The sequence below is a fragment of the Balaenoptera acutorostrata genome, chromosome 7 (assembly GCF_949987535.1).
Source record: "Balaenoptera acutorostrata chromosome 7, mBalAcu1.1, whole genome shotgun sequence".
NCBI lineage: Eukaryota > Metazoa > Chordata > Mammalia > Artiodactyla > Balaenopteridae > Balaenoptera > Balaenoptera acutorostrata.
Genome location: NC_080070.1, coordinates 63,013,446 through 63,031,946, shown reverse-complemented (window position 1 = coordinate 63,031,946; position 18,501 = coordinate 63,013,446). Strand labels below are relative to the sequence as shown.

The 18,501-nt window shown below is 38.0% G+C and overlaps 2 protein-coding genes across 3 annotated transcripts in view; one reads left to right on the top strand and one right to left on the bottom strand.

The window, feature by feature from the left end:
- MIOS (meiosis regulator for oocyte development) overlaps window positions 1–18,501 on the bottom strand; it is a 237,064-nt gene that overhangs the window by 87,487 nt on the left and 131,076 nt on the right. The gene's annotated exons all lie outside the window — the stretch shown is intronic.
- Window positions 1–18,501, top strand: part of COL28A1 (collagen type XXVIII alpha 1 chain) — a 151,406-nt gene that overhangs the window by 25,011 nt on the left and 107,894 nt on the right. The window contains 4 exon segments of the mRNA XM_028164369.2: window positions 597–614; window positions 1,679–1,732; window positions 16,384–16,452; window positions 17,569–17,637. Coding sequence (XP_028020170.2) covers window positions 597–614; window positions 1,679–1,732; window positions 16,384–16,452; window positions 17,569–17,637 — 210 coding nt within the window.

Here is an 18,501-nt window from a genome sequence, read left to right as displayed (position 1 = left end):
TTTTGGTAATCAGAAAATAAGTGGAAATCTGAGAAAAGAGAGACTAGATTATATTATACTGTCATAAAAACAAACTTTAAAGGGCTTCCTAGTTATGGGACATATTGAAATACTTTCTGTTAGAAGAGTGTTGAGTATAAGTTGTGTTTTGCCAAGTTCTATGTACTGAAGATGGGCAAGAGAGTGATCTAGACATTGTGGAAACTCACTAAATTGTTAATTTAACTGACATTGCCTTGCTGGAAGGAAACAATATTCCACCAAGTTTATTGGTTTCTAAGGATTCTTAAGAAATAAATTTTTAAAATTCTGATCAAAATGTCAATATATAGGCAAAGGACTTAACCTAAAATCGTGTTCTCATGGAGTTTGTTTACTAGAGAAAAGTTTACTAACAAGTTGGCTTGTTAATTAGGATCGTTTTGTTAACAGTGAATTTGGTGGCTTTGATGTTTGGATAACCTGGGAAGACTGGCCATTACTGGGAACACAGTTCCTTCTCTTCCACGTAAAATCATTGCAAATTGAATGGATATTTAGAGCAACTTACCGTTAATTTTATTCCACGGGGATCCCCAGCGCCAAATGGACGAAAGGGACCCAGAGGACTTCAGGTAAGGAGGCGAAAACCAAATCTAAGTCTGTATTAGAATACCTAGGGAGCTTTTAAAATCTCTGTGCCCACTTGCACCCTCTACCAATTCAGTCAGAATGTCCGGGGATTGGAGTCAGGCATCAGTATTTTTAAAGATTCTCAGGTGATTCCAATGTGAAACAAAGTCTGGAAACTGGTGCTCTAATATTTTGAATAACTAACTCAGGCTCCTTCAAAGATAGGTACCGGCAGGTGAGTCTACTTAGTGAGTAGCTGAAGCGATAAAAGTTAAAAAACTAGAGCTTAGGAAGACGAATAAAGTCAAAGCAGTTAAAAGCAGGATGTAACAATGTCTGTGTTGCTGTTCTAAGGCAGTAGGAAAAGCCATGCATTTTATCTAAATTACAGCATTTGTATTGTTCCATCATGATAAGTAGTAACTGCTCAATAACATGGAATGATTCTTTAAAGCATTTATTTTAGACTTATCCCAGGGATTTCAGAAAATAATTGGATCAGTTTTTCCAGTCTGGGGACTTGTCTTGTCTAAAGCTGTAATGGGAAGAGGGTGTGTATTTGTGTGAAGAACTAATTTCAGCATTTCAAAAAGTCTACTGAAAATTATACCTTTACCCAAAATTTCCTAGATGGCATCTAGTTGACCATCAACGCCTTTGTCCTGGTCTGAAATTGTGTCAGGACAGGGCAGTAACTCTGATTATCACAGGTCATTGGAAACTCCAACTTACAGTTATATATGCCTTAGATATATATTTTTAAAGTTGTTGTTTATCCTTTCCAAAAAGGGGTCCAGCACAGGAATAATGTTGGAAACGCAGGTTTTGAAAACAAACACCTCATTAATAAATGTTTGCTCTCAGTTTAGGTACTATTTTAGAAGCTGTGTGTTTGACACAAGGAATTTTATCTCATTCCATTTCTCAGTCGTGTGTAACCCCAACTTAACTCTGAGTTAGATAGTCTGACTTCTAACTCCAGGATCTCTAGGGACCCTAATGAATGATTCATTCCTGATTGGCCTTCTGTACGCAGAACTAATTCTCAGTTTTCATCTTGGAGCAGGGCATTACTGGACTTCCAGGGGATCCAGGCCCGAAGGGGTTTCAAGGCAATAAGGTAATCATACCCGTTGATTATAGACAGGCAGAGTGCCTTTCCCCTAGTGAGCTATGGTAATACACGTTTTTATTAGGCAGAAGTCAATGGATTCTTTGAGGACGAATCTTTGGAAATACATAATAACCTGCAGGTGTTATACACAGAATCACGTTTAAGTACACGCAGGAAGTCAGTGTCATAGTCTTTTCATTTATTATTATTATTTTAGTCAAAGGGGCATTATTAAATATAAGCCATTATTTTTGCAGTGTTTCCATCTTACTCCCGCCCTTTTAGTCATTTTATGACTCACTAGAAACTGAAAAGTAGTAATAAGCAACACAATTCAAATCACTCTACTTCCCACAGGTAATGTCAACTCAATACACAGTTTATAAGAGAAGGGGATTTATAACTGTCATACCAACAAAAATGAAACTTTTTAAAATTGCGAGGGTGTAATCTCTATCAGTACCAGCCTTGTAACGTCATTCCACAGGTAACCAGGCAAGACGTATAGGGAGGGGTTGAAGAAGAGCCAGATGGAACCAAAAGTTGAGATAGAAGGGATCTTTAAAAGACCTGTTTATAAGACTCCATTTTCCAATGAGAGTGGCCATTAATTTGCTGAAAACAAGCATTTTAGTGCCTTTTTAACACTTCTCAGTGCTTAGTGAATTCCACAGATATAGTAAATATCTAATAAACGGTGTTGAGTTAGTGACTGGAGATCTGTGGAATTTGTGGCAGTAATAACAGCAGACAGTACTGTCCCCAGAAGACCCTAGATAAAGCCAATCTTTTAAGGGTGCTATTAACTTTAAGTTGTGGGGAGCAGTTGGGCTACTTGACTGTTCTTTTTTCCAGAGAGAGGTAAGGGAGTGACACGTATACTATTTTTAATGAGATAATGACAATGTGTGATTTCTTGGGGCAGTTTTAATTGGCAAATTAAAATAGAATGAGCTTCTCAGTGGGCGTGTGCTTAAGGTTGTCTGGGGAAACTGTCTTTTCCAGTCCTTGCCTATGATTAATTCTCTCTGGGGGAAAGAACTGGCTCTTCTGAATACTGAGTAGAAGTTTCTACAAAATTGCTTTGGCTGTAGGTAAAATACTGCAGCAAGGGGAAAAAAATATTTTGACAGTCCACACTTATTTCTAGGATTCTTTGGTTACCTAAGCTGATAATTTTCACGTTTGTGAAAAAGAGGCTTAAAATCAGGGATCAGGTTTGGAGTCTGCAACAGTGATAGAATTACAGATTGTTTGAGCCACAAGGGATATTAGAAATTATACTGGCCCAAAGTTTTCATTTTGGAAAATGAGAAGTCTGGAAATCAGGGCATCTGTGGAGGTGCTGGGCTGGGAGCAGGGCACGCAGCTTCGGGAGATGGGTGATGGCAGTGCATAAACATGTGCCATCGTTTGATCACTTCTCTTCATGTCTCATACAATTACTACTTAGATTTTTCTTTTGAAGTGAATTTATTGCCACAGAATTTAGCTTTTAATTCTAAGAATGCATGAATTCTTAGAATAAATAATGAGTCAAGTGTATTGGGGCAGGCTGTAAATTTCTGACATAACACTTCACGCTAGACTTTCACATCATCATCATAAAAGGAGTCACTTTTCCAAAAGTATCTGAGGACTTCAACTTTCCAAGGGCCTCTCTTTTAAAAAATTCTTTTTTTCAAAACTTTTGGTGAAGCTATCTAACGTAAAATTATCACAGGTTTAAAATCACAAAATTCACTGCCAGGTGAACACAAAAAATTCATTGTCAGTTAAAAAGATGTCAGTATCTAAAGAATATGGGGGGTTCTTGGGAGGGACTGAGATGGGAGTAAGCTTCTCATTTTTCTCCTGGTTATATTTTTGGCTTAAGGTCACAGATTTAATGGTCTCTTGACTGTTACTTGGAGACTATTACTAATTTCTACCCCTCTTTGGATCTGTCAACCAGAAACGCATGTCACATTCATTAATTGTCTTAGGTTTTCTTGTGTTGTCTTAAAAGTCAGGTTTCGGGAATGACTTCATCTTGCATCCCAGAATGTACTTCTAAATCTTAAAAAGTTAATAAACTATTTTTTTGCTCAATCTGGAAACAATGTTTTATAGTGACATTTCTTTTTATCCATTACCATTTTATTACAAAATGGTTTTACAATATTGCTATTGCAATTTGTGCCAAAAAAAACCCTTTAAAATTCAGTAATTCTGTATTTTCCAATGGACACAGGGAGGATTATTATTTTGAAGCTTCTAAAATAACAGATAGCACTTATTTAGTGTATATTTACTATGCACAGATATAGTTCTAAATACCCATTTAACATAACACCACCTTCTGAGGCATGATCTATTCTCACTCCTACGGTACAGATTAGGCTACTACGGCACAGAGAGTTTAAGCAATGGATTCAAGTCTACACAGCTAGTAAGGGACAGAGCCAGGATTCAAACCCAGCCAGTCTGCTCTTAACCACCATATTATATCTATCTCCTTAGGAAAACTGCTGAATTTCCTAGACAGTCAACCTGAGATAAATGCCTTTCTTTTGGACAGTATGGAAGTTGCATCTGTCTCCCCCCTCTAGTGTACTCTGGCTGGAAACAAAAGTCTGTTGAGAGTGCACTTCTACTTGGTTATAATGTTCATCTGAAAATGCAGGAAAAGAAGGAAAGGAATCTCATGGGAAAAAGAAACCAGTAATGTGCATTTTCAAATATTTTGTCTCTTATGAGACCTTAAAATAGAAAATTTGGACTTGTAACATTTGCAAAGATTCCATGGGAGTTTCTAGATAGGGCCTGCCTATTAATTTGAATTTATGAATAGTCTCTCTCATGAGCGACAATCCCATTCTGTTGCTCTAGCGGTTGGATCTTCTTCATCAAAGGGTTTGCAGAAAAGGTGGCCAAAGAATAAAAGGAAAAAATAGCACGTGAGAGATTAAGGAAAAACGTGATTCTGGCCCTATTTCACAAATCATTTCTGTCATTAATATTTTCCATATGTAAAGTGGTATTCTGTCCTAAATGACCTTGTTGCCTTAGAAACAAAACATAGATGTTTCTCAGAATGAAGCCTTTGAGAATGAAGCCACCTCAGCCTCTCCCATACATGAGGGTCAAGAGTGGTACTCATAAGAAGAACATCCCATCGGTCTCTAAAATCCATTAGAACTATCATCGCGCAAGTATCTGAGAAGCCATATCCCTAGGACCAAACTGGCAATGTCCCTAACGAGAGAGCACGGCGCTCCTTCTCTGTGTGGGCCTAAGAGCCCTACGCCACCTTCCAAGGGCTGGTGTGGTGGTTCAGGTGGCAATCCCATCTGGCCATAGAATGAGCCCTCCAATGACGAGAAAGAATGGCTCAAGACTGGCAGGCCTTTCAAATCACAGAGAACAAGTAACCAAAATTAGTTTTGAACAAATAAACACAGTAGAATGCTGGATGTGCCAGGCCCACATTAGGTAATTTTTTGCCATTTCTTGATGTCCTTCTGAGGTTATTTCTGAAGGGTGTTTTCTTCTCAAATCTCATCCAAATCTACTCTTTCCCAGACCCTCTTTGTGCTCTGGGAGGAGGAACTGCTCACTGTGGCCTGAGCAGGAAATAGCTTGTGACACGTTGAAGCATCCTAGCATGAGAGCTTCGGTGCTAGGGCCAAAAGGGCATTAGGAATTATCCCTGACGTATTTCTCCAAGGCAAAGAAGCACATGTTAATCCTCAATTTAAAAATACTGTGATATTTATGTTATATAGTAATTTATCTTAATAGACGTATTGCCTCCCTTCTTCTAACTTCTTCCATTGTTCTACTCTAGGACGTTCATACATTTTCTGCAGGGCTTTTCTCCCCTAAGAGTTTTCTTCTTGTGCCAAGCTCAAGTATAAGAAACCCAAAGTCCTCTTACTTTTTGTTCAATTTAGCTTCTGAGATGTTAAGAAAACTCATAGAGAAATAGCACCGGTCTGGTCCAGTTTAATAAATGGATATGGTCAGGGTAAATAATCTCCAGTGAATCAAACATCCAGCCCACATCCAAAATAAACAACAGACCTAGTATTAGTGAGTAAGTGAAACTTATGTTTTAAAGGAAGTAAATGAGGGCAAATGAAGCACTTAGCCCACTCCAAAGCTCTGCACTGCACGTGATCCTTGGACACCCCACTCCTCCTTACCTAGCTCTGTCACACTTCCATCCCATTTTTTGAGGTTCCCAAGCATGGTAGATAATTTTTTTTAGTAGTTGGTGTTCTTATAAAGAAATTAAGTAAATGAGAGCTAAATGTACAGATCCTGAAATTAAAATTGTAAACCTAGTAAACATCCCTACACATCATCCTGTTTTCTTCAAAATGCTCTATGAAAAGAGGTTAGTTTTTAAAACAGGGATGGCTGTCAACCTTTGACATAGCTATTAGGAATGCGTATGTATTTTGGTAGCTGTAAGAGTACTAATCAAGTTTCCTTTTAGTTTCCGTGCATTATATCTTTAAACATTGCCAGTCTTCTTTCAAATATGAACCACTGGCAGGAGAGTTAGATAGATATGTACACGTCCATCACTGTTTTTGAAAAATCCAAAGCAGAAAATCTAGTGACAATGGGTCAGGAGTAGTGCTATCATATCTGAGAGAGAAAAAAAAATTATTATATCTACACTCACACATGTTTAAGATAAGCAACAAATAAATATTTGTTGAATGAATGAATGAATGAGGAAATAGTCTTAAATGGAGTGAGCTGTCAACAGTATCAGACTGCAGACAGGTCAAATAGGCAGGACCTATGCAGTCACTTAGATTGTCAATTTTGCAGGTTTTGGAAACCTTTGAGAGATTGGGGAGGTGACAGTGGATTGTGGAAGGAATTAGAGAGAAGGGTGCGAGAGCCAGGAATTTTGACCATTCTTCCAAGATATTTGGATAATAAATAGAAACAGGAGAGTGTAGATGTAATCCATCAGAAGCTTCTTGTGCATTTAATATTGTGCATTTAATAACTTAATGCGTTATTTATAATTCCACTTTCTTCTAAGAGAGGCATGGAGGCTTGGAACTTAATTTTTTTTTTTTTTTTTTTTACAGTTTCAGATATACAAGTTAGAGTCTTATGTTTTCTATAATGTCACTATTTTCACTAGAACAGATATATCATTAATGAAGATTTAGTAGTTTTAAAAACTCATTCTTTAGTTTTGCCATTATTTGAATATTGATGCTTGATTTGACTTAAAGTTAGCTTAGCAGCTTTAGTAGGTCAACCTACTGAACATAAATAATATTTCAACTGTGGTTGGGAAAGAGTTCAAATACCACAAATATGAACAACTACGAAGAAGCTGAAACTTTCTCCTCAAACTAAAATGTTGTGTAGTTTTATTTCAGCTCTCACGCAACTCAAAAGCCTAAAAATCCCCTAACATCATGATGTTGCTTTCAACCACTAAAAAAAAATCATGATTTCTAATAGGATATAATTCCTTATAACTTGATGGGAAGGAAATCGGTGAAACATGTAGACATCAACAATCCCTAGTACAGAATAATGAAACAGAAAACTTTTTTAAGTTCACAGCTCTCAATACAGAATGACTATATTTTTGGCTTCATGAAAAGTATTTTTAAGTCCAGGGTATTCAAGCACGCCAGCTTTTCCAGTTGTCCAAAACCAATAATGGGCCTTCTGGTTCTCCTGGCAGGCTAACACCTTTGAACAAGGTTGCAACTGCTCAGTGTAGAGCAGTGCGAAGAGAAGAATCCCTTTACAATTTTAATTACAAATATCTGTCTAATGCAGAATCAGAGCCAAGCTGCCAAACTATGTGGCTGTTTTTCTTCGGGGATGTCAAATTCTAAATGCTATTTCTGTCCTGGGCCTAATCAAAGGGAAAGAATCATTAGTAATCCAGCGATTCTTGTTGTGGAAAGGGCTTTGACCTACATGCCTATCTGCCCACCAGGATTCTAAATGAGCTTATTAACTCATTTGACGTGAGACAACTAATAGTGACAACTTGAAGTGGCTGCCAGAACATGTGGCGTGTCAGCCATTGGCTTCAAGACAGATGATTTTCCTCCCCAAATCTCTGACACATATGGTCCTCAGCAGATGGGGTACACCCTGCGTGCGCGTGTATGTGCGCATGCGTGTGCAGAGCCTGCCAAGACGAAAACTCCGATGGATCAAGGCACACAAAATGCTGCCAATATTTCCCACAAAGGTGCTGAGTCTAACCCACAGGCCCGGTCAAGTGGGGCCCTAATGTGGAACACAATGAGTTACTGCAATGTCTTCAGGGCGTTGTCAGAATTTTTTTTTTAATACTTATATCAGTGCTCTTAATTAATTCAAGTAAGTTGCAGCAGCAACAGTGCAGCAGGGAAAATTAAGTTTATTCCAAGAGGAAGTTTTTTTTTAAATTGTGGTAAACTATACATAATATTTATCATTTTAAGCATTTATAAGCATACAATTCAGTGGTATTAAATACACTCACAATATTGTGTATCCGTCATCACTATCTGTGCTCAAAACTTTTCCATCATTCTAACGTAAACTATGTACTCTTTCAACAATAACTCTCCTCACTTTCCTCTGCCCCCAGTCTCCAAGAGTAGGTTTTTAGGAAACATATCACGCTGTTATGAACCTCTCTTCTCTCGTAAATTGGTGTCCTTCTTCTCGGATTTACGGAGAGGGTTCACCCTGAATAGTTTCCAGCCACTCATTTTGTGCTAGAGGAGTCCTAAGAGTGTCCACCAGAGCCTAGATTCTTAAAAGCTCGCCTGATGGGCTGTGGAACAGTCCTTCCTTTTAAGGAAAATGACACACAATTCCTTAGGTTTTATTATATATAATGAAATATGACTTTCCTATTAGATTGAAACATATGAATCATCCTTTTTGTAAGTCAAACCTAGCTGTATATTGTCAATTTCATTCGCTTTAACCTAATAGCAATCAAGAAAAGGAGTTGAGTTACTAAAATCTGGTACAACACTACAATTTTCATCACATTCTCCACCAATTCTTTGTTATTATGGTGTTTTTTCTTCTTTGAAAAGCATAAGTAGGTAGAGTGTGTGAACAGTGATCTTTTCTCTTACCCAAGTAGATGTTATTAAAAAAGATTGCAATTGGAGATTTTAAATAATGATGGTTCCAACAGTGCAGTTGCTTAATAACTGCTTTATATGTAGAGTTACATTGTGTGATTACAGTATTGCCAATTATTATTTATGTTAACTTTACCACTAATTCAGTGACAACATTGATCTAGGTAGACTTTATGTGCCTGAGAGGGCATGTAAGTTGGCTTGTAATTGTATATACTTTCATGTGGCTTATTTTTATTTTAGAGATTCTTTGTCTTCATATGATGATTCTTCAACTATGGGTAGATTGTAACTATCTGATTTTTGTGTTTTGCATCCTGTAACAAAGATACAAATTTAGTCTGCAATCAAATGATTTTTGAAATACTTTAAGAACGGAAAAGTCCCAGGAGGCAGTTTTGCATGGTGGTTAGAGCACTGGCTCTAAAGCCAGACTGCTGGGGTTCAAACCCAGCCCTACACTGTATTAGTTCTGTGATTTGGGAAACTCACTTTTCCTCCCCATACCTCAGTTTTCTCATTAATGTAATGGGTTAAAAACAGAGCTGTTCTGAGGATTACAGGAGTTAATACATGAAAAGCACTTAGAATAGCACCTGTTACATGGTAAGTGCCATATGTATCGGCAACAATTAAGCAGTTAAGTAGTTTGACAACCCTCTTTTCATTAATGTAGAACAAAGCTAGCCTGATATGTTTTCTAAAAATATGCCTCTTATTACATAACACTCCTCGGAAATAAGAGAAATTAGGAACTAAAAATAGAGCTTGATTTAACAAGAATTTGATAAATGTTAGTTTCATGACTCCACCCCCCACCCCCGCTTTTCCTTCTTTCCAAAAAAGAAGAGCTTTTCTTGACTTTTCTCCCAAGCCTTTGTATACAGTAATCACTTCATTGAGTTTCAGCTAAGAATGTATTTTGTCCATACTTGAACCATTTTGCACCTACAAAATGCTCATTCATCATTTTCTTCCACTGGGAAAGTATGAGAATATTTGTCACAAGACTTAAAGTATTACAGTTGGTGCTATACATATCTGGGAAACGATAAAAAGAAGTTGCTAAAACATCTATCTAATGTTAAGAGCCCAAAGTATGACTAAATTATTTATAATTGTATTATTCAAGAAAAGGTAAAGTTCTGTCCTCAAAAAATTCAGAGTCTTGGACAACCATTCATTATTTATTATTTTAGGGAAAGGAAAGATGTTGACTTTGGTTAGAGCCAGTGCCAGGAATAAGAAGTGTTGGGTTTCTCTAACTGAACTTTCCATACAGGGTAACCTTAGGCCATGTATTGGCCTTCAACTGAAAAACAAAAATGATTAATTGTATCTGGGTAAGTCTGTAGCAAAAACTGTGTGGTAAGTACTTTATATCACTATGTAATGTATGCACAGTCGCTCTTAGTTAAAAACGTACATAAACCAGTGGGAATGGGAATGCCAGAGGAGCAATTCCAAACCCCCAGTTCCCCCCACCTAGACCAGGTTTCCTGTTTTGTTCACCTCTAGCAGCTGGCACGATATCTGCTCCTTAGTCACTGTTCAGTAAATGTTTGAGGCCTGGATGGTTGAGTAGATAATATCAATTAGCTAAACACTGAGAATGGAGAGCTGAGCAAAATCACATGACATCCTCCCACAGTCTATGGGGAGACATATTAACACGTGCAGAAATGCAAAGTTGCAACTGTAATGAATGCTCAGAAAAAGAGGAAAATGATGTTATCAGTGCCTCTAGAATAGGGATTTTACCTGACCAGAGAGGACTTCCCTGAAGCCATGTTGTTTAAAATAAGATCTGAGGGATGAATAAGGATTAACTAGGAAAAGAGAGAGGTAGCCACATCCCAGATAGAGACAACAGCACATGCAAAGACCCTGTTGCAGGAGGGAACATGGCAAGTACAAGGAACTGAACAAAGGCCAATGGTGCTAGGGTGGCTAGAGAAGAGGCAACTAATAACAAATAGCTTTGAAAAGGCCACAGGACCACACCATGCAGGGGCTCACGAGCCTTGGAAGGAGCTCTGTCTTTACCCTAAGAGCAAAGGGAAAGGACTTGAAGGGTTTTACTCAGATTAAAATTAGAAGATTGCTCTGGCAGCAATGGACAGGTGGGGGAATAAATTAGAATGTGCTAGAATGGATGCATGTAGAGTATTAAGGACTTTGCTGTAGTCTGAGCAAGAGATGATATTGATTTGGGGTAGGCTGTAGAGGCATGGTAGAGGACACAGAGGTGGATGGATTTGAGATTTAGGAGCATATTGTTAGGTGTTGGTGATGCATTGCATATGATGGATAAGGGAGTGAGATACGTTAAGAATGACTCTTAAGTTCTGGCTTGACATGTGGAGGGATCTTGATGCTCTTCCCTGAAATAGAGAATGCTGGAAGATGATCAGGTCTGTGAGTGAAAGAATATGACTTTGTCTTTGGAAAGGATGAGTTACTTTTGAAATTCTCTTTTTCTTGACTTCTTTTATACTGCCTTTGTCAGCTCTCCCTGCCCCCCTTTTTTTTTTCTGGGCCACTGTCTTCCCCAAATCCCCACAAGACATCTCTGTGTTCTTTCACTCCCACCCAACTTAAATGTCGGTACTCTCCATGGTTCTGACCCGAGCCTCCAGCCTCTTTAATCACTCTAAAGCTGCACTGTCCAATAGAGTAGCCATACGTGGCTATTGAGCACTTGAAATGTGGCTAGTTGGAATTGAAATGTGCTATAAGTGTTAAATACACGTAGGATTTCAAAGGCATAACATTAAAAATAATGAAAAATAAAATCATTAATAAGAGTTTTATATTGCTTATACGTTGAAATGATAATATTTGGGATACATTGGGTTAAGTAAAATCTGTTATTACTTCCTTAGTGTGGCTACTAGAAAATCTAAAACGACAAATGTGGCTCACTGTATATTTCCAGTGCACAGTGCAGCCCCAGACACTGATCCTGCTGTCACCTCATTCCTGTCTGCTTGCCCCACAGAGCTGCTTACTGTCCCCAGAACATTTCACATCATTTTATGCCTCATACTCTCTTCTTTTCCAGAACTTTCGTCCCCCTTCTTTCCTACTAGATTAAATATGATTCATACATTTTTGTTCAGAGCAAATATCTCCACTACTATATAAAACTTTCCCAATTCCTTAAGGTAGAATTAAACATTTCTGCCTCAGAGTCTTACATGCTCTGTTAATACCTTTTTTATAGCTAATTCACATGCTTATATTTTGTTTTATATTCGTTTCCCTCTCCAGCCAGATTGTAAGTGTGTGCAAAGTGCAGGTGCAACCTGATTTATGTCTATAATTATGTTAGGGCGTACTGGGTTCCAGGTTGGTGCTCAATGAAAGTCTGGTGAATAACAATTGCTCTACACATATTATACAGCTACCATGTGACTGGTTATGACTTAGATGTTTTAAGGCAATATTTCAAATCCTCTCAACAATGCTGCAAGGTAGATATAATGATCCTCATTTTGCATATGGGGATCTTGCAAAAGCTCAAACTGTTAGTAAATTATAGAACCAGAATTCAACTACACTGACTGAATCAAAAAGCCATGTTTTTTTTCCCTGTGATACCATGTATACTGAAAAATGAATTTAAAAATGGAGATTATATTCCTACATCATAAAATAGGAAAAAACACCAATTTCCTAAGATTGTTAAAAGATTAAATGCAATAATCTATATGAAGTGTCAGGGCAGTGCTTGAAAACAGTAGGTTTTATTAAACATTGGCTTTCTTCCATCTTGAGGTCCATAGCATAGGCATCTTTAATTTCTGAGAAGGATCAAAGTGGTTTACCTAACCTCCTCGATGCCCCTCAAATGCTTACACTCATGTTCACTTTCATTCACACTCATCCAAAGGTCATGAGACACAGACTTCTCTGGGGCTATCGACTTTAACCCAGTCCTCTTTGTGTATCCCCCTGATGTTTAAAGAAAGTGGAGTAGAGAAATAATAAGTAGTACTGAGGGTATTCAATCTGTGGGTGTGTTTGTTGGTGAGGATTAGGGCAGGAATAATAGCAAAAAAGGAATCAACCCTGGAGTCTTTCAAGGCTATGTTCCCTTGGTGAATTCCAGAAAAATCATTTGGAGTAGAGTGCTGCCTCTTTTCTTCCTGTTCTGTCTTATCCAGCTATGGTATTTTATAATCAGAACCACTTTCTTTCCCATCTCAGGAATCTCTGTAGGAAAGGGAAAGGGGAAGTGTGACAGGGATAGACATTAATTGTGGACCAATACTGTTCTGCGGGTCCTAGGTTGAGATGCAAGCCTCTCGGGAAATAAACTTAAGCAGGTAGTGTGAAGATATGTTGCTATGGGGCTGTGTTCAGGTAAGGGAAAGTGGCCTCTCTATAACCTCAGATCCCTGTAATTCCCCTGGAAAAGCAATATTAAGAAGTCTCTCAGTTGCTGCTGGTAGGGTCCAAGGCTAAAGGGAGCTCATGTGCTCAAGGGTAATATAGTTCCTTATCCTCTTGGCTCTCCTGGCTCCCTCATTTCAAGTTAACAGCAGAACCAGTGCCTTGTCCAGAGTTGGGACACTTTCTCACCAACCTGTGCTCTTGTTTGTTTTAGATCAAACATAGGGACAAGTACATAGTAGGGCAGAGCTTCCACTATAAAACACTCAAATTCTCCTCCAAATACATAATATGTTGAAAAGCCTTCTGATCCATTACAGAACCAAACTACATACCAAAGGGCAGGGAATGAAGAGAATAGGGAACTTAGAGCCTTATACCATCATTATTATTATTATCATTATCATTATTTTAATGGTGTGTTTTACCTCTCAAACTAGCCCTTTGAGTTTAGGGCCTTTGTTTTAAACTTCTCTGTATTTATTACCATCCACATAGCAAGTACTTGGTGTTCCTTTGCTAAGTGGTGGAAACATTCACCCTTATGCCGTGTAGCAGACAAGGAGATTCCAGCTTGAATGGAGAGCACAAGAAGTTATAAGGAAAGATTCTTTGAAGTTAAAATTTGGAATCTTTAGGAAACTGAATATTCTCTGGCACTTAAACTTGAGATTAAGAAAACAACTTCAAATTTGGGGAGAAATTTTATATTCTCCCCAAAGAGAGAATATTTGTCTGATATTATACAGAGAGAAATTCCATGGCCAAGAACATGTAAAAGATAAGAATGGCAATTACTTGGCTGCTCCAGAAAATTTAACCTATATTAAAGGAAAACTAGAACCTTGAATTTTAAAGGGAAAAGTTCAGGTTGATTTATCTGCCAGATTGACTTGTACTCAAAAGGATAAACAGAAGATACTTTACAATTCAATCCACTGAAACGCCAAAGCATCATGAACTCTTACAATCAACTGATTTTGAGACAGGTTTTCTTTGTTTGATTCATCTTGAGCCTCGACATATCTTTTGGGGAGCCGATTTAACTATGACCCTTCTCCTTTCTCTTCTGTTCCCCTTTGCATTTGGCTAAAGTCAACAGACTTCTTTCAAGTAATGCCTCTACCATATCAATAGAACATTGCTCTAATTACTAAGAGTCCCCTCCAAAATCACAAGCCTCTGGGGAGAATTGAGGCTTTAGCTTAGTGAAAATTCCTTTGTTCCCCTCAACCTGGGAGAAGGTTTGTCTCCACTTCCTGTCCCATTTTACTGTTGGTTTATAAAAGGATGAAGAGAAGAGAAAAATCTGTAAGTTTAGTGAAATTTTAAATAGCAAGTATTCATTAACTCCAACACAAGCATATTTTGAAATCTTTCTTAACATAAATTAGAGGTACATGCATGTATGTAAAGAGAAAGACAAATACCATATGATACCACTTATATGTGGAATCTAAAACATGACACAAATGAACATATCTATGAAACAGATACAGACTCACAGACACACAGAACAGACCTGTGGTTGCCAAGGGGGAGGGGGGTGGCGGAGGGATGGATTGGGAGTTTGGGATTAGCGGATGCAAACTATTATAAACTATTATATACAGAATGGATAAACAAGAAAGTCCTACTGTATAGTACATGGAACTATATTCACTATGTATTATCCTGTGATAAACCATAATGAAAAAAATATATATATGTGTAACTGAGTCACTTTGCGGTACAGCAGAAATTAACACAACATTGTCAATCAACTATACTTCAATAGAATTCTAAAAAAATAACAGTAAAAAAAACCGAAGGAAACACACCAAAAATTAATAGTTGTTAGATAATATAAAATTTTCTTTGTATGCTTTTCAATATATGGCAAATTTTCTACAGTGAAGATACAGTATTTTGATAAACAGAAAAAATTAGCATTATAAAAAAAGAAATGGTAATCAATAGCCACTCTCCTTTCCTCTATCAACATGCCAAAGGACCAGAAGCTTGAGAGACCTAAAGACCCATATCCCTGTGGGTGATACTGAGGTGTGAGTTTGTGCAGGCCTGGTAACCCCTCTGGGACTCAGGTTCCTCACCTGTGAAATGCAGGAGTTTGAGTGCCATGGTCTCAGTTCTATAATGCCTGAATTCTATGATGGGCCTGCCACATCATAGACTATATTAACTGAAAATGCTTCTTGTTTCTAGTAACAAACATCTCGACTAATAGTGGCTTAAATCACAAGAACGCTTTTTGTTGAGTAAACAGAATGTTTGAAGGTAGGTACTCTAGGACTGGATCAGGAGCTCAGTGAGGTTATCTAGGAGCCAGGCTCTTTTAAATTTTTTCTGCATCATCCTCTTCAGCTGTTGGCATTCATCTGAGAGACTGTTGCGTCATGGTTACAAGATAGCTATCACATCTCCAAGTAGGAACAAAGAAGCAGAGGAAAAAGTTTCTCTTTGCATCCAGTAAGGTCCCCACATCTCATTTATCAGAACTGAGTCAAAGGATTAACCTAGATTAATCAGTGGCAAAGGGAAATATTCTACCCTTGTTTTAGATGGATTATCATTCATCCTACACATCTGAGGGTGAAGAATAGTCGCTCACTGACCTGAACAGGTCAAAGTTCTAACAGCAGGGAAGAAAGAAGGGAGAGGATGATCACTGGGTAGAAAACAAATGTGTCTGCCAGAAGCACTTAATAAAGATGTATTGAACAAATGAGTGAGGGCCACGTTACGACTTTCATGGATCCTAAAAACTTTTGCCTTTCTAGGTACTTTCCTCCATAAAAATGTTTAAAATTATATTTTACAACTGAGTTGGTATAAAGAAAAATGTAGTCCAGACTGTATTCATTACTATATACGCTATTATTATGTTTATTTTTTATTCTGATTTCAAAAGTTAAAATGGAGACATTTTCATGAACCTTAGTTACTGGGTCATGGCTAAGTCCATCTTGGGTCTGTGTTGTCTGTCCAACTGGATGGTAAACACTTGAGGGTGGAGACTGTGTGCTAGGTTTTGTTGATGCCCTCAAAGCCCCTATCGCATCACTATACGTCTAAGAGCTGCTCAACAAATACTATGGAGTTGACCTAACACATCACTGTTTCTTCCTCTAGGGTGAACCTGGTCCTCCTGGTCCTTATGGTCTTCCAGGAGCCCCTGGTATTGGACAGCAAGGTATTAAGGTAAAGATACTGGTCTCTCAGCCCATTGATGACTACTGAATTTACTGTAGGGCTGGGGGAGCTGTGATTTGAACTCTGCTCAGTGTTACTCTCATGGATGCAAGGAGGCTGTCTGTATGAGTTACTTACAGGCTAGACGCTTGGACACTGCAATGCCCTGGTCAGGGGCAGTTACCACAAGAATACTCTATGTATTTTTTGATTTGGTTGGAATGAAAACTTTGCTTGTCTCCAAATACCCACCCTCTTGCCAACATACATCTAGTTCTGTTGAGTTTTCATGGTTTTTAAATGTTGGCATGCAAAAATGTTACTGGGAAGTGAAACACCTTAACATGTCAACTATCACCTGCTCACATCAAATAAGCACAGAGGGGCAGAAACCAGAAGAACCATGACACTGAATAAGTAAATGTTGACGGAGAGGTTTGTAGGGAACTAGAACGGACTAGAACACCCAACAACCTTGGGTGCTCTACATCATGCAGGATGTACTAGAGCAGAAGTGCTTATTTTAAATGGCTTTTCTATGTCATTGGGAAAATAAGACTTCGACACAGGGCTAAAACAGAGAGCAGTACAAAACAGTGCACTTTGAATGTAATCAGGTGTCACCATGGAATGCATTTAGACAATAAGCACATTGAGATTCCAGGGAAGGTGGAGTTTATACTGGCAGAGTTACTGGAGAAGGGTTCTGAAGGAGAAGAAATGTGAAACAGAACTGAAAGGCGAGGTGAAATGGAACAGGGCAGGGAGGCGGGGGACACATCCCCGGATGGTGGCAAGGGGGCAGAGAACAGCACAGGCATTGTTAACTTGGTCATTTCAATAACCAAAAGGAGTCGTACACAGTCTGACCTGTCAATTGCTACGTAATCGTTTCTGAAAGCTGAAATTGCATTTAGACAAGAAGGAATGAGGAACGTTTGGGAGTAATTTGTTCACTTAAATTCAAGGCATTTTTCCTCCTCTAGATTTTTTTTTAATCTTTAAGAGTTTGAAAAGTTTGACAATTTTGCTATTTATCTTTGTTGAAATCTCCAGAGTATTTTGTGCTATGTGTATTCTTCATTTAAAAAATCAAACTTTCATTCAATTATTTCTTCCTCTTAGGAGGAAAGAGGCAAGGAAGGAAGAGCTGGGCCTCCAGGACCGATTGGTGTCGGTGAGCCGGGCCAGACAGTGAGTAGCAAGAAATTCTAGGTGGAATTAAAAGGACAAATATAGTTCTTATGTGCTCTTTTGGGTTAGAATAAATGTTTAAACTAAGCCATCTTTATCTTTTTAAACAACAAAAGACGATAAATATATAAAGACCAGATCCAAGTGTTATTTTTTTATAACACTTGAAATAGGGATATCTATCTATCTATCTAACACTTGAAATAGGGAAAGCTATCTATCTATCTATCTATTTATATTTATAGGATATGTACAACAGGCTCTCTCTTACTGTAATCTTTTGTGAGATTAATCAGTTTGTCCTAGAAGGAAGGAGTTCTCATATGTCAAAATTTCCTAGGAGATAGGAGATCTAGATTCATACCTAATGTCTATACTTTGTAATTGACTTTCCTGTAACCATGAGAAAATCACTGAGAATAAGGACCTTGCTCATTACCTAACCCGTGAGTATACTCTAAAGCTAGAATTGATCATGGTAGACAGGTAATACCTGTGTTATTTGCAGCTTCTACCTTATGTAGCTTTGATATTTACTATTGTTGGAAAAGAAAAAAAATTCTGTCAAAAGAGAGCTGGAGAGGAAATGAATAAAACATGACTATTCTGGAATAAGAAGCTTTTTAACTTTTCAAGTAATCATTATTCTCCCAGGAAAGAACAGTAGCTGACTTGCTGGGGTACAAATAAAAACAACTGATTGTGAATAGTTGGGTCACCCAATTGGGCTTTGCATTGCATAGTTCCTCACATATAATATTAACAGAAACATGTGCTTCCTTGCTGTACTCTGAGAATGAAATGGTACCATACTATCTGAGGGCCAGTCTTTTCACCAATGTCTCGATACACTAATTCAAAAAA